Source organism: Perognathus longimembris, chromosome 11 (assembly GCF_023159225.1).
Source record: "Perognathus longimembris pacificus isolate PPM17 chromosome 11, ASM2315922v1, whole genome shotgun sequence".
In the NCBI taxonomy this organism is placed as follows: Eukaryota; Metazoa; Chordata; class Mammalia; order Rodentia; family Heteromyidae; genus Perognathus; species Perognathus longimembris.
This window is the reverse complement of record NC_063171.1, coordinates 40,508,357-40,524,141: the sequence shown is the minus strand read 5'-3', so window position 1 is coordinate 40,524,141 and position 15,785 is coordinate 40,508,357. Positions and strand designations below refer to the sequence as shown.

Genomic DNA, 15,785 nt, shown 5'->3' with positions numbered 1-15,785 from the left:
GGGCGGTGTGTTTGAAAGCGAGGCCAAAGAGGGTGGGAGCGCGTGCTGCCGGGAGTTGTTTGGAGCTCGGGAGCTCGCGGCTGGAAATTCGCTGGCGGAGCCGTCATGTCGCATAAACAAATTTACTATTCGGATAAATACGACGACGAGGAGTTCGAATACCGGTTAGTTCCGGCGGGGGGCCCGTAGCGAGGTCGACAGCCTTGACTCTTAAGGGCACGGAGAGTGACTGGGACCGGGGGGGGGGGGGGCAGGCGCGTACGCTTCGCGCATGCGCAGGGGGTTAACTGGATGGGAGTGCGATTGGTTGAAAGCCGAATTCGCCTGCGAGAGTGAATGGTGGGAGGTGGCATAAACAATGAAACAGGATAAGGAGTGAGCCCTTTAATAGTACCCTGCTTGAACACCTTCACCTTGGTGGCTTCTGGATTATTCCCACAACTTTTAAGTTTCCCTTCAGAAGCCGGGCGCCGGTGTCTCACCCCGGTCATCCTAGCTACTCTGGAGACTGAGATCTGAGGATCGCGGTTCGAAGCCAGCCTGGTCAGAAAAGTCCGTGAGACTCTTTATCTCCAATAAACTACTCAAAAAAGGAGAAAGATACTTAAGGGAAACCGCCCAGGCCCAGAGTTCAAACCCCACGACCGGCAGAAAAAAAGAGAAATAAGTAAAATGAAATAAAATTTCCTTCAGGAAAATGACAGTAGTCCTTTAGAGCCTACCTGAAGAAGGCAAAAGGTTTGTTGTTTTTTTTTTAACTAAAAATATGTGAAAGGTAACTGGTAGGCTCCAGGAAGAATGTGAGGGCACAGGCTGTTTACTAAACCTATGGACCGAGTGTGATGGGAGTGCACAGCGACTTGGGGGGTGGGGACGGGGTATAATAGGGAAGGTTGCCTGAGATGATACAGAAATGGTTTGGAAATTACTGGCTGTCCATCTCCCAAGGATTGTGAAGAAAATCCTCGTACTGGATGCCGGGTTTGGTTTTCATAAATTCTTTTTAAAAATTTTTTCCCTTGGTTTTATTTCTTTTTCCCCATATTTTCATATTAGCACCAACTAGTTGTTCAAAGAAGGGGTTATTTTGACATAGACATATATGGGCACCGTGTACCTTGATTAGACTCACTCATTCCATGGATTTGATAAGTTCTAGGTCCATAATAATTCTACGTTGGCAAATAAGAGAACGCTGAGGGTTCTGCAAACATTGGCGTTACAGAAATCTATATTAATTGTAATAGTTGAGGAAACTTCTAGTTTGTTTGTTTTTTCAGTTGGAGAATTGTGTTTCTTCACTCAGCCTAGTTAATGGTTTTAGGCACTTTGGAAAACTTGGTGTGTGTTGACAAATAGATAACTTTTACCTTCCTTGAACCTAATTAACTTTCTTGTCTTCAGCTGTTTTCCTCTACATTGGTACTACCAATTAAAACTATATGCTTGGGCTGGGAATGTGGCTTAGTGGTAGAGTGCTTGCCTAGCATGTATGAAGCCCTGGGTTCAATTCCTTAGCACCACATAAACAGAAAAGGCTAGAAGTGGCGTTGTGGTCAAGTGGTAGACTGCTGGCCTTAAGCAAAAAGAAGCCAGGGACAGTGCTCAGACCCTGAGTTCAAGCCCCAGGACTGGGGGGCGGGGAGGGGGGAAACGGACAACGACTATGTGCTTATCTACTTTACACACACAAGTGCCATGTTCCTAAAAGTAGTAAAAGGGGAAATTTAAGATAAGTGTAATGTAACAAAAAAGGAGTAAATCTAAGAAAGTTTTTAAAAACTGTATGCTTATAAAATAATTGTATAGCTCATGAGAAATCACTAGTTTTAATACCCCATTTAACTCTTAGCAATGACATTTTGGTTTAAGAGAGGCTTTTTGGGTTTTGTAATGAAGCCAAATTTGGTGCCAGGGGGCTTGTTAGAGACTGTAAACTATTTTCATACATTTAGAACAGAATTATCTCTGCAGGGGGAAAAAAGCCTCTTGTCAATAGCACAGAGGGGACATTTAGTACATTTTCTCTGAGTATGATAAAGTCTATCTGGGGTAGTCTTGTTCAAGTCAGAGTAGTAATGTCTTTGCCATTAGCCTTTGATTAGAAAGCATAGGATTTCCCAAGTCTCATGACACATCCCTTCTGTGTTAGGAAGATTAGATCACAATCGACATTTACATAGTATCCCTTATTATGACTGAAACAGCACTCGAAAAAGGCTTTTCTACAAAATAACTTGTTCCTTACCAATCTATTTGATTTTTTTTTTTTGCCAGTCCTAGGCTTTGGACTCAGGGCCTGAACACTGTCCCTGGCTTCTCTTTGCTCAAGGCTAGCACTCTGCCACTTGAGCCACAGCGCCACTTCTGGCCATTTTCTATATATGTGGTACTGGGAAATCGAACCCAGGGCTTCATGTATACAAGTCAAGCACTCTTGCCACTAGGCCATATTCCCAGCCCTTACCAATCTATTTGAAATCCACTTCTACCTGTTTTCTCTATGTGCTCTTTGGGGCTTCTATTGTATTGTGGGTAATCAACCAGAAGATACATGGCAACAGTATCTGGGTTTTAGGTGTTAGCTTCTATTTGAATCATTCACTAATTTTGTAAGAATTTATATGATTAGGTCTTTTTTTTTTTTTTTTTTTGCCAGTCCTGGGGCTTGGACTCAGGGCCTGAGCACTGTCCTTGGCTTCTTTTTGCTCAAGGCTAGCACTCTGCCACTTGAGCCACAGCAAAACGTCTGGCTTTTTCTGTTTATGTGCTGCTGAGGAATCAAACCCAGGGCTTTGTGCATGCTAGGCAAGCACTCTACCACTAAGCCATATCCCAAGCCCCTCAAGCTGTTTCTATCCCACAGTAAGATTGTGTGTACTTTCTGACATCAGAAACCAGTTTGTCTTTTCTTTCCTTGTTTGTCTTTGTATACAAGTATTTGCCTAACAGACTACCCAGTCTTACACACATTCCTCACCTCTCCTTGTTTCTGTTGCAGGCATGTCATGTTACCCAAGGACATAGCCAAACTTGTCCCTAAAACCCATTTGATGTCTGAATCTGAATGGAGGAATCTTGGTGTTCAACAGAGTCAAGGATGGGTACATTATATGATCCATGAACCAGGTCAGTGCAATGGCTAAAGGCACCATGTAGGACTGTTATACCCAGGAACTAAAGGAATCAGATTGCATAACCCAAAGCAATAGGAATATAGGGAATGGTTTATTGGGTCCTTTTCCCCACTAGCTAGCTAAACAAACTAGAATGGCCAAAAAAAATAAGAATAAAATAACTAGGAAGATCATAGACAACTAGTTATTGAGCCTTTAATCCTAATTCAGTCAGAAGGCCCACTTGAAAGCCACATATACTCTGGTGTGGCCTCTGCTTTGTTCCCCATCAGAAAGCAAGTTCTTGGATGTATTCCATATAAGCAGAGGAAATTATATTTCTTGATAAGATACCAGACACCCAGCTGCCAGGCAAAACTAATAAAGGACACCCCAAGGCTGTACAAACATAGAAAAAGAATTGATATTAACAATTCTGTAGTTGGCAGACAGGCCAGACTTCTGGGTCGGCTTCTAAGGCCATATGGTTACATCTTAATTTAGTTATGAAGATCTGAATGGGTGATAGCTGGGCGGTGGTGGTGGTGGAATACATTACATTTTTAAATAAAATGATGTGAGCTTGCTTCTTAGAATTTACTTGCTCTTTCAGAACCTCACATCTTGCTGTTCCGGAGGCCACTACCCAACAAGCCAAAGAAATGAAGCTGGAGAACCATTTTCAACCTCAAGCTTTACACAGCTGTCCTTCCTAACATCTTTCTCATAGCATGATTATGTTGCATTCTTATTTCTCACTTTGATATTTAAAGGATGTTTGATACACTGTTTGAATGTGCTGAAAACTGCTTTGCTTCTTGAGTAGAGCCACCACCACAGCCTTGCCAGAGGAGTGCTTTGTGGGCTACAAGCTCAGCTGAGTGGGGTCTCAGAAGTCATGGTGTGCTCTGTATCCACAGAGTACTTGGCAAAGGGAGGAAGTATCTTAAGAACCAGACCATGGCTGTACCAGGGATTGGGTAAACCTATTTTGTTTTGTTTTGTTTCCTACTGGGTACTGTATGTATGGTGACTCGTGGATTTATCTCTCAATGTACTGGAAACTTTCCATTTTATTCAAGAAACCTGTTCTGTTTCAAGACTTGATTAAAGAGGAAGTTTTTATAATCTAATTCTGCGATCGTAAGGGTGTTTTTCTTATTCTCAGGCTTACCATCATATTTAGCATCATGGTTCTAATTATATACCCTTCAATTTGATAATGAAAATTCAACTCTTTCCAAATGAGGTTTAAACAGTCCAGTAACTAGTTTGTAATTTACTTGAAGCAGATTTGGCTGTCAGACCTTCACTAAAATGTTTTCCACTTTAACTACTAGCATGAGGCAGAAGGTTACAATGGAGCAGTCTCATCTTGCCAAAACAAATGAACTGTTCCCTATAGTCAATGTAGTTTTCAGTATTTGAAGGGGAAACAGAAGTTAAGGGGAGGAGCTGTCAACTAGAGGCTGCTCCTTTGCTCAGTGCCTGCCCAGGACTCCAACACGCCTGTCAGGTGTTCACTATGCCAATTAACTGGGGGAAGTTTTCAGTAGTTAGCAAATTTGGCTGCGCATTTGAGTTACAAATTCTGATGCCCATCTGAGCTGTTTGTAGAGTCTGAATAAACTGGTCTGGAGTGGACTGAGTGTGGAACTTGTAAAACAAGCAGTTCCAGCATTAAGCTTAAAAGAAAACAAGTATAAATCATACCATTTCACCAAGTGCTGGGCACCTAGAGCTCACAACTAATCCTAGCTGCTTGGGAGGCTGAGAATGAGAAGATACCAGTTTGAAACCAGCAGGACAGAAATATCTGAGACTCCATCTCAGTGGAGGGAAGTGGCTGGACAGTGGTGCATGCCTATCTTCACAGCAATCATGGGAAGCCTAAAATAGACACGTACTGAGTGGAAGTGAGACCTTATCTCAAGAACAACCAGCACAAAACAGGTCTGGAAGTGGAGCTCCGTGGTACAGTGCCTGACCAAACCTGAGGACCACCAGAAAAGTTTTCAGAAAGGACTATCACATCGATCCTTGTGTTCTAGGTCCAGGCACCTGTGGCTCATGCTATTGGAGCTGCTCTTAACCTGGCTGAGATCAGAGGATGTTGGAGCAGACAAATCAACAAGACTCTTATCTCCAAACCAGCAAAAAGCAGAAAGTGAAGGTGTGGCTGGTAAAGTGCCAACTTTGAGTGGAAACGCCAAGCAAGAGTTCAGGCCCTAAGTAAACAAAACAAAAAAAAATTAGGTTCATGCTGTAAGAATAATTAGGTTAATCTCAACACCCCTCATATTCTATCCCTATAACAGTTGTTTGGCTATCATCTTTGGACCAAAAAGCATCAATAGCACCTGGAAACTCAGAAATTCAAATTATGGGGTACTCCACTCCAAAACTCTCCAAGTCATTTACATGTATGTCTAAGCTTGAGAACTCAGTAGTAAAGGATTGGAACGGAGTTGATATTTTGGAAGGGGGTGATACCACCTTTGTCACAATAAAGATATTCCAGCTGGCTGCCAGTGGCTCATGACTATTATCCTAGCTACTCGAGAGGCTGAGATCTGGGCAGGAAAGTCCATGAGGCTCTTACCTCCAATTAATAGCCAGGAAACTGAAAGTAGAGTTGTGGCTCAAAGCAGTAGAGTGCTAGAGTTCAAGCCCCCAGACCAACAACAAAAACCAGTATTCCAATATGAAGCTTAAGTCATTAGGCAAATAGATATTTTTGGGTTTTTTTGTTTCATTTAGCTGATTTTATTTTTTTAAGTTTTTAATTTTTTATTGCTATTAAAAGGTGATATGCAGGGCTGGGAATATGGCCTAGTGGCAAGAGTGCTTGCCTCCTACACATGAAGCTCTCAGTTGGATTCCCCAGCACCACATATATGGAAAACGGCCGGAAGGGGCGCTGTGGCTCAGGTGGCAGAGTGCTAGCCTTGAGCAAAAAGAAGCCAGGGACGGTGCTCAAGCCCTGAGTCCAAGGCCCAGGACTGGCAAAAAAAAAAAAAAAAAAGGTGATATGCAGAGGGATCACAGTTACATATGACTGGATAAAAAGTACATTTCTGGGCTGGAAATATGGCCTAGAGGTAGAGTACTTACCTTGTACGCATGAAATCCTGGGTTTGAGTCCTCAGCACCACATAAATAGAAAAAGCCGGAAGTGGCTCTGTGGCTCAAGTGGTGGAGTGCTAGCCTTGAGCAAAAAGAAGCCAGGGACAGTGCTCAGGCCCTGAGTTCAAACCCTAGGACTAGCAAAAGAAAACAAAACAAAAAGTACATTTCTGAGCTGGGAATGTGGCTTAGTGGTAGAGTGCTTGCCTCCTATACATGAAGCCCTGGGTTTGATTCCTCAGCACCACATATATAGAAAAGGTGGACAATGTCACCCTTTCCCTTCCTGTTTTCCCTCCCATCACCACAGGTTTCGTTTCTGTTGTTTTTTCAGTCACAGGGCCAATGTGCTGGCCCTCAGCTCTTATTTCTATTTATTTGTTTTTGCCAGTCCTGGGGCTTGACCTCAGGGCCTAGGCTCTGTCCCTGAGCTTCTTTTGCTCAAGGATAGGACTCTACCAATTGAGCAATTTATTTTTATTTATTTCCTGGCCAGGCATACTCATAATCCTACCTTCTTAGGAGGATGAAATCTAAGCTTTTTTTTTTTTTTTTCCAGTCCTAGGGCTTGAACTCAGGGCCTAGGAACTATCATTGAGCTTTTGCTCAAGGCTAACACTCTACCACTTTAGCCACTTCCAGCTTTTGTTTTTTCCTGTGTATGTGGTACTGAGGAATCGAATCCAGGGCTTCTTGCATACAAGGCAAGCACTCTACCACTAAGCCACATTCCTAGCCTCTTTTTTTTTTTTTTTTTTGGTGACACTTCCAGCTTTTTGAGTACTTTATTGGAGATAGGAGTCCCACTACTTTCCTGCCCAGGCTGGCTTCAAACTGTGATCCTCAGATCTCAGCCTCCTGAGTAGCTAGGATTACAGGCCTGAGCCACCAGCGACTGGCTCTGATGACCTTAACTAGCTAGCTCAGGCAGAAATCTGAGAGGCTCTTAACGCTAATTAACCAGCAAAATGCCAGGAAGTGGAGGCATAGATCAAGTGGTAAGAGCCCCAGCCCTGAGCAGAAACCTAAGCAAGAGTGTGAGACCCTGAATTCAAGCCTCAGTACTAGCACAAGGGGGGTGGGGGTAAGGGGAAGCACTTTTCTCTCCGGTACAACCAAAGGAGAAAAGGCACTTTTAGACCAAACCCAACTGAAATGGAAATAAGGCAGGTTGATGGGATGGTGTGAGAATCCAAAGTGGACACAAGGCACTCCCTAGTCGCTGTCTCCTTACTGGACCAAAGTTGAGCAAGAAGTTAGCAGTTCTCAATAAAATAAACTACCAGCTCCTGCCCCGCTAGCATAGGGGGGAAAAAAAGATACGCACGCAAGACTTGAAAACAAACGGAGAGTAAACTAAAACCTCCATTTACTTTCAGGACCAGAAAGGCACATCCCAAGGTTTCTAGAACCATTCCAAACCCATCCAGCCGGTTTGGCGCCCCAGACCTTCCAGGTCCCGCCCTCCATGGCTAAGGTCCCGCCCCCACACTTCCGGGCCCGAGTGAACGTGTGGTGTTGCCACTAACAACGCAGCCTTGCTCCTGCCCGCGGGAATAAAGCCCGTGAGCGACCGTCTTCTACACCAATAGAGCCATGGGGAAGAATGTGAGCGACACCCAAGTTGACCAATGGAAATGAGGCGATGTAGGGCGGGACTTTGAGTACGGAAGCTGTCCCAGGACATGAGGTAAGGTTAGAGAAAGACACGGTGAAGGGGCAAAATAGGCAGGTGAGATCCTGGAAAAGGTCGGTAGTCTGAAGATAGGTGGGAAGAGGGGATTCCGGAACCGAAAGGGTGCCGAAAGCGATTGGGTGCTGGTCAGTGGTGGAGGTAGGGACGTATTTAAAGGGGCTAAGTCCCAAGTTAAGGCAGACATTTAAAGGGACAGGTGCCCCGAAGAGAAGGGGCATTTAAAGGGGCAGGTACCCGAGATAGAGAACACGCTTGAGGACGATTCGGCACACAGAAGACATTGAAAGCCATAAGTTATCGGGAGACTAGGTCGTTTTGAGGCTAGGGTCTAGAGCTGGGAGCATGAGTTGGGGTTTAGGACACGTTTATGAAAGATGCGGGAATAAAGGAGTGTGGATGTGATTCGAGAATACTGAATCTTCCTCTAAGGAGGGAACGTGCACTGTTGCCCTCCATTGTCCTTTCTGGCTCCTCCAGGTTTCCTCGACCCCGGAGCCTGTTTCCAGCCTATGTGGCTCCCTGTGCCTTGTAGACCTGGCGGCCCCTCTGTGCTTGCGGCCCCTATTTGGGGGTCTGCGTGTCTACTGCAGGGCATTGCATAGGTGCAGAGAAGGCAGGACCATGGCATCTAGGGCCTCTGAACTTCCCCTAGGGCGCAATGTGACGGCGGGCATCATCATTGTTGGAGATGAGATCCTCAAGGTGTGTCTGGGACAGAAGAGGGAGGGCATGGCAATCTCCTTTGGTTAAGGGCTTGCTCCATCCTGTTGAGGGAGGTGAACCAGGGTGGGAACCCCCTCGCCTGCCATAGTAGTATCCTAGAGTGAATGCATTATACTGGAGAAAAATGACTAGTTCTTTCGATGAGTCTGTTAGTAGACTTGTAGCAAATTCCTTATAATTTGTCAAGCAATATGGCTTTGGCAGAAGAGCTACACAACAATGACAAGGAAGCTAAGCAAGTGAAGGAGTACAGGTGCATGTGTTTAAGAATGATATCCAACCTTTGGGGAATGATCCATGGCACTTACAAAGTGGATAAATGAGCTAGAAGGAAGCTTGACCTCAGGGCCTGGACACTGTCCCTGAGCGTCTTTTGCTCAAGTCTAGTGCTCTATCATTTGAGCCACAGCACCACTTCCTGCCTTTTCTGTTTATGTGATACTGAGGGATCGAACCCCAGGGCTTCATGCATGCTAGGCAAGCACTCTACCATTGTGCCACTGCTTTTTTTTTTTTTTTTAATACAAAGCAGATGTTCTTACCTCTTCAAACACCCCCAGCCCTAGAAGAAAGATACTAAATGGGAAGAATCCCTTGTCTCTTTCGGAGGTGTTACTAGATGCCATTGCAGGCATCAGTGTTCTGCTGGTGGTGGTGGTGACATGTGTATGAACTGTGGGTCTTGAGTTCACCTTAGCTACACCACCATTTCTTGCCTTTTGCTGTTAATTGATTAGGGCCTGGAGGATTTGTCTGCCCAGAGTGGCTTTGAACCTTGATTCTCAGGTCAACCACCTCAGTAACTAAGATTGTAGATAGGCCTGAGCCACTGGCACCTGGCTCAGGTTTGTAAAAATACTATTGAACTTATTTTTGAGTGTTTACTGGAGCCTAGCAATGTGCTTTTATTACATCACATGTATGATTTTGTGAATCCTTACAACAATTCCATGAAGTTGGTGCTTTTATTATGTATCTTAATAGATTACGAAACAGAGGCTTTGAGTGGTTGAGAAATGTACCCCGGACATAGTAGAGAAAGAATTCCAACCTGTTTTTCCCTTACTTCAGAACACGTATTCTTTGTTCATTTAGTTTTATTTTATTTTGTACCAGTCCTGGGGCTTGCCCCTGAACTTTAATGCTCAAGGCTAATGCTTTACCACTTGAGCCACAGCTCCACTTCTGGCTTTTTGGTGGTTAATTAGAGATAAGAGTCTCATGGACTTTACTGCTCGGGCTGGCTTTGAACCATGATCCTCAGATCTCAGCCTCCTGAGGAACTAGGATCACAGGAATAAGCCATCAGTGCCCAGCAAGAACACATATTCTACACAAACTGTACAGAAAAGTAAAGTGATAAGGCATGAGAAAAATAGGAGGGTACATACTACAGATAGCTTCAAATGCTAGAAAAGGAATTTGAACTTTATTCCAAATACAATTGGAAACAACAAATGGCTTTTGAATCCAAGAGTGATGCAATCACAGTGACGCATTAAAAAGATTACTCAGAAGACTCACAGAAAAGCATAGTGGCAGGAGGGCTGGGAGGCTGGCCAGTAGGCTGTCACCATTGTCCAGGTGAAAGGTGCTAAAGACCTGCTTGGTTACAGTGGGAACAGAGGAGAGAAGATAGGGAAACATTTCAGAAGTAGACTTGACATGATGAAGGAAGGGCCTGACTGACTGCAGACAGTGTCTGGCTGTCATTGACTAAAGTGACAACAGACTGGATACTGGTGGCTCACATCTGTACTGTTAGCTACTCAGGAGGCTGAAATTTGAGGATCCTAGTTTGAAGTCAGTCCAAGCAGACAAATCTGAGGGACACTTATGTCCAGTTAACCAGCAAAACCCAGAAGGGGAGGCGTGGCTCAAATGGTAGAGTGCCAATGCTGAGTGAAAATGCTAAGCAAGAGCCTAACTCCCTGAGCTCAAGCCCCAATACTGGCACAAAAAAAGAAAAGTGACAACAGCCGGGGAATATATTCAACCTAGGCTTCCCAGTGAACACTTGGAGCCAGAGTATATGAGGAGATAGACAAGTTGTCTACACACACTTGCTAACTGAATCTGTAAATATAGGAGAGGTCAGGTTCAAAGTGCAGCCAAGGAGACCTGCAGTGGATCATTTCATCCCTGATTGTATTCAAATAGATTTCCCTACAGCTTTAATGCCCAGTGCTGCCTCCTCTGCAGCCTGAAGTGTTACCTGCCCAGGAGTAACCCCTCATCAGACTCAACCAGCTAATCCCCTTCTTTCCCTTTCTCATCCCCACCCACCACACTGACAGTCTCATCTTCCCTCAACTCTCAGGGACACACTCAAGACACCAACACCTATTTTCTGTGCCGGACACTGCGATCCCTGGGAGTCAAGGTTTGCCGAGTCTCTGTTGTACCTGATGAGATAGCCACCATTGCAGCCGAGATCGCCTCTTTCTCCAGTCGCTTCACCCATGTCCTCACTGCAGGGGGCATTGGCCCCACGCATGACGATGTCACCTTTGAGGCAGTGGCACAGGCCTTTGGGGAGGAGCTCAAGCCACATCCAGAGCTGCAAGCAGCCATCAAAGCCCTAGGAGGGGAGGGCTGGGAGAAGTTGTCTCTGGTGCCTTCCTCTGCCCGCCTGCATTATGGTACAGATCCTCAAACTGGTCATCCCTTCAGATTCCCACTGGTCTCTGTCCGGAACGTCTACCTTTTCCCAGGCATTCCGACGCTGTTGCAACGGGTACTAGAGGGGCTAAAGGATCTCTTCCGAAACACAGCTATGCAGTTCCACTCAAAAGAGCTGTATGTGGCTGCTGCTGAGTCCTCCATTGCCCCCATCCTAGCTGAGGCCCAGGCCCACTTTGGGCGTAGGCTTTGCCTGGGTTCCTACCCTGACTGGGGCAGCAACTATTACCAGGTGAAACTAACTCTAGACTCTGAGGAAGAAGAACCTTTGGAGGAGTGTTTGGCCTACCTGACAGCCCGTCTGCCCCAGGGATCACTGGTCCCCTACATGCCCAATGCAGTGGAACAGGCCAGTGTGGCTGTGTACAAACTCGCTGAATCAGGTAGGAATCTCCTGAAAAAGAAGCCTGTACCAATCCATTGGTGCCACTCTAGTCGCATTCAGTGGCCTGTGAGGGACTTCCCACTAGTCCAGGAAAGGGGAAAAGATAGTGACTGTCATTCTTTTAATGAACACTATCAACTTTCATAGCACTGTGCTAGTTGTTGGGGATCTAGCTCAATGGGACTTGCTCTTATGAACCAATGAAGGGTAGACATTAAGTAGGTGATCATACATGAATTGCCACTATGAAAAAGACTACAACAGGGAGATCAGCTGTCATGTAGAGAAGGCTTACTGCCCAGCTAACAAAAACTGAGGGCTGGGGATGTGGCTTAGCAGTAGAGTGCTTGCCTAGCATACGAAGCCCTGGGTTCGATCCCTCAGCACCACATAAACAGAAAAAATGCTACTGGAAGTGCTACTGTGGCTCCAGAAGTAGAGTACCAGCCTTGAGCAAAAAGAAGCCAGGGGCAGTGCTCAGGCCTTGAGTCCAAGCCCCAGGACTGGCACAAAAAAAAAAAAAAAAATCCCTGAGTGATAGCTGGGTGCCAGTGGCTCATGCCTATAATCCTAGCTACTCAGGAAGCTGAGGTTTGAGGATCATGGCTTGAAGCCAGCCTGGACAGGAATGTATAAGATGCTTAGCTCCAATTAACCAGCAAAAGATTAGAAATAGAGCTGTGGCTCAAGTGGTAGAGTGCCAGCCTTGAGAGAAAAAAAGCTAAGGGACAGGGCCCAGATCCTGAGATAAGTTCAGGTACGGGAGGGGTTGATTGCTGGTTGGACCAGGAAATGAGAAAGAAGGCCTAGAAGGAATCAGCAGTATCCTACATTCCCAATCCTTAGCTCTTGCCCCAGAGGAAAAACACTGGAGGCCAGGGTTAGGTGAAGTATGGAGCCCTGTGGACAGCATGAAAGATTTTGGACTACATCCTAGAAATACTAGGAAGATATTAAAGTATTTTAAGCAAGGGTAACATGGCTTCTTTGACAGCCATGTCTGATGCCCTCTTCCCTGCCTGCACGGCAGGGTCTTCTCTGGGAAAAAAGGTATCAAGTGCCCTAGAGACCATTGAGACAGCCCTGGCTCAGTACTGCCTCACCCAACTCTGCGTGGGCTTCAATGGGGGCAAGGACTGCACCGCCCTTCTGCACCTTGTCCACGCTGCTGTAAAGAGGTGAGCCTGCCCCATGGGACGCACAGCCTCAGAGGTACCTATGCTGTCCAGTCCTCTAGCTCCCCATTCCAGAAAGTAGGGGCGGGGCAGAGGTGGGGTCACCATGTAACTCTCAGTTCTATTCTCCCAACATATTTACTAAGCATGTAACAAACAAGTGTCTGGCTCTGGGTGTGCAGGTTCCCACTCCTGACCATAGGGAAATCTGTCTGTTGGAAGTCAGTCTGTCCAGTCACTCAGAAGGTTGAGGCAGCAAGATTGCCTGAGCCTAGGAAAGAAAGGAATCTCATACCAGACATTGGGAGCTCAGGTTTGAGAGCTATAATAGTAGGCTTCTCAGAGGATATAGTTTTCCGAGTGAAAAAGATGAAACAAGAATGGGAAAGGGTCCATCCCAGACACTAAAGAACAGTGAGTTCTCTGGAGAGCTATTTTCCTGTTTGTGTTGGCAAGCCTAAGGGTTTTTCCCTCTCCCTAGGAAATTTCCTGATGTTCCAAAACCCCTCCAGATCCTGTATATCCGCAGCATTTCCTCTTTCCCTGAGCTGGAACAATTTCTACAAGACACCATCAAGAGGTATAGGGGCCTGGAAGTTTGGGCTCCAAGAGGGGCTTGGCAGGACTCTGACCTTTCACCTCTCCTTTCTAAGGTATAATCTTCAGGTGTTAGAGGCTGAAGGTGACATGAAGAAGGCCCTGGTTGAACTGCAAGTGCGTCATCCTCAGCTCCAGGCTGTTCTGATGGGAACCCGTCGGACTGACCCCTACTCCTGCGGCCTAAGTTCTTTCAGTCCCACTGACCCCAGCTGGCCTTCATTCATGCGCATCAACCCACTGCTGGTAATGGGGCAAGGGTTTACTGTCTTTGGTCTCCTGTGCCTTACCAGTCACTGTACCCTGGCTCCCTGGCAGAAGGCTAGACTTTGAAACTTGGACAAAGGGGCTCCATCTTCCAAGGAAGGCAGTGCTATTTGTTCATTCATTCTTTTCTTCTTCTTTTTTTTTTTTTTTTTGGCCAGTCCTGGGGCTGGCAAAAAAATCAGGGCCTGAGCACTGTCCCTGGCTTCTTTTTGCTCAAGGCAACCATTTGAGCCACAGTGCCACTTCCGGCTTTTTCTGTTTATGTGGTACTGAGGAATCAAACCCAGGACTTCGTGCATGTTAGGCAAGCACTCTACCACTAAGCCACATTCACAACCCTCATTCATTCTTGTTTGGTTTTGTTTTTGTTGCCAGCCCTGGGGCTTGAACTCGGGGCCTGAGCACTATCCCTGGCTTCTTTTTGCTCAAGGTTAGCACTCTACCACTTGAGTCACAACGCCACTTCCAGCTTTTTCTATATATGAGGAATCAAACCCAGGGCTTCATGTGTATGAGGCAAGCACTTTACCACTAGGCCATATTCCCAGCCCCCTCATTCATTCTTTTTGACTAATACTTATTGAGCATTAATTTAGTGGCAGACATTGTGCTTTGGGCAAAACATGACCTGGACCTGTGTTGTCCAATAAGATAGGCATTAGCTATTTATTCATACTGAAATGAAACACAAGTTACCAAAAGACCTAAATTACATATTTTCAAAGGATGATGTAAAAACACATCTCAATTATTATTTTTTTTTTCTAGTCCTGGGCTTTGGACTCAGGGCCTGAGCACTGTCCCTGGCTTCTTTTTGGCTCAAGGCTAGCACTCTGCCACTTGAGCCACAGCGCCACTTCTGGCCATTTTCTATACATGTGGTGCTAAGGAATCGAACCCATGGCTTCATGTATAGGAGGCAAACACTCTTGCCACTAGGCCATATTCCCAGCCCCCCACATATCAGTTTTTTTTAAAGTTAAGTACAGTTTGATATTTGGCTCTTCACTTGTATCAGCCACACATCAAATGACCACCACATAGGACAGCACAGATCTAGAACATTTCTGTCACTGTGGAAAGTTCTATCTGACAGTGCTGGCTGAGACTCATGATCCTCTCCCTGTCCTGGAACTTACACCCCAGGGGACGGTAGCTTGGGAATGGGCGGAGCAGAGGCTGAAGGCCTCTTCTCTTTCACTGCTTAGTCTGCACAAAGCAAGATATACCAGAGAGCCAAATGGTCATACTCCCTCTGAGGCCAACAGAGCAGAAGAGCTTGGGATGGGCCAGGGTGGCAGGGGATAGGTATGGGAGAAGGCAACTATTTTATGATTCTGTTTTCCCAGGACTGGACCTACAGAAACATCTGGGACTTTCTGCGTCAGCTGTTTGTCCCATATTGTATCCTGTATGACCGAGGGTAAAGCAATGCGGGAAGGAGTGGATGCAGGGAGGATATGAGGGTGATAGGATAGGGAGAGCCACCACAAGAACCCAGTCGCCATGCCTTGGCCTTATATTTTCCCACTCCAGGTACACATCTCTGGGGAGTCAGGAGAACACAGTGCAGAACCCAGCCCTGAAGTGCCTGAGCCCAGGAGGACACCCCATCTACCGCCCAGCATACCTACTAGAAAACGAAGATGAGGAGCGGAACTCCCGCACATGATCTCGCACGTGGGAGGGAGGAAAGAGGGGCTGGCCTGCAGTGTAACCTGCCAATAAACCATGTCTCTCACTGTGCCTGTTGGCTATAGCTGTGCTTTCCTGCTCCAGGGGACTAAGGAGTCTTAACGTGAACCAGAGGCTGCCAGCTTAGCTGGCCATGCTTACCCTGATGAGTCTAAGGGTGAGGCAGAACTAGCTAAAAAGCTCATAAACTAGGTAATCCTAACTTGTAATCCTAACTCAGGAAACTGAGATCTGAGGATGGAGGTTCAAAGCCAACCACAGCAGGAAAGTTCAAGAGACTTATGTCCCATTAGGCATGAAAAGGCCAGAAGTGGAACTGTAGC

The 15,785-nt window shown here is 46.0% G+C and overlaps 2 protein-coding genes across 3 annotated transcripts; both read left to right on the top strand.

Moving 5' to 3' along the window:
- Positions 1-4: 4 nt before the first annotated feature.
- Positions 5-4,249, top strand: Cks1b (CDC28 protein kinase regulatory subunit 1B). The gene is made up of 3 exons (XM_048357937.1): positions 5-164; positions 3,002-3,129; positions 3,730-4,249. The coding sequence occupies exons 1-3, from the start codon at positions 106-108 to the stop codon at positions 3,780-3,782; spliced, it is 240 nt and encodes a 79-aa protein (XP_048213894.1). The 5' UTR covers positions 5-105; the 3' UTR covers positions 3,783-4,249.
- Positions 4,250-7,915: 3,666 nt separating this feature from the next.
- Positions 7,916-15,510, top strand: Flad1 (flavin adenine dinucleotide synthetase 1). 2 transcript variants are annotated; one of them, XM_048357936.1, is made up of 8 exons: positions 7,916-7,932; positions 8,416-8,640; positions 10,982-11,726; positions 12,759-12,906; positions 13,385-13,483; positions 13,557-13,746; positions 15,117-15,190; positions 15,304-15,510. In XM_048357936.1, the coding sequence occupies exons 2-8, from the start codon at positions 8,560-8,562 to the stop codon at positions 15,437-15,439; spliced, it is 1,473 nt and encodes a 490-aa protein (XP_048213893.1). In that variant the 5' UTR covers positions 7,916-7,932; positions 8,416-8,559; the 3' UTR covers positions 15,440-15,510. The 2 variants fall into 2 exon arrangements, with proteins under 2 accessions (XP_048213893.1, XP_048213892.1); XM_048357935.1 differs by lacking the exon at positions 7,916-7,932 and adding an exon at positions 7,939-7,974.
- The last annotated feature ends 275 nt before the right edge of the window (positions 15,511-15,785 follow it).

What these genes read in the sequence shown, in the direction of transcription:
- Cks1b (XM_048357937.1), top strand. Translation starts at nt 106, where the DNA reads ATGTCGCATAAACAAATTTACTATTCGGATAAATACGACGACGAGGAG. An exon ending in GACGAGGAGTTCGAATACCG is followed by an intron (nt 165 to 3,001) that starts GTTAGTTCCGGC and finishes TTTCTGTTGCAG; the next exon opens with GCATGTCATGTTACCCAAGG. An exon ending in TTATATGATCCATGAACCAG is followed by an intron (nt 3,130 to 3,729) that starts GTCAGTGCAATG and finishes TTGCTCTTTCAG; the next exon opens with AACCTCACATCTTGCTGTTC.
- Flad1 (XM_048357936.1), top strand. Translation starts at nt 8,560, where the DNA reads ATGGCATCTAGGGCCTCTGAACTTCCCCTAGGGCGCAATGTGACGGCG. An exon ending in TTGGAGATGAGATCCTCAAG is followed by an intron (nt 8,641 to 10,981) that starts GTGTGTCTGGGA and finishes CTCAACTCTCAG; the next exon opens with GGACACACTCAAGACACCAA. An exon ending in GTACAAACTCGCTGAATCAG is followed by an intron (nt 11,727 to 12,758) that starts GTAGGAATCTCC and finishes CCTGCACGGCAG; the next exon opens with GGTCTTCTCTGGGAAAAAAG.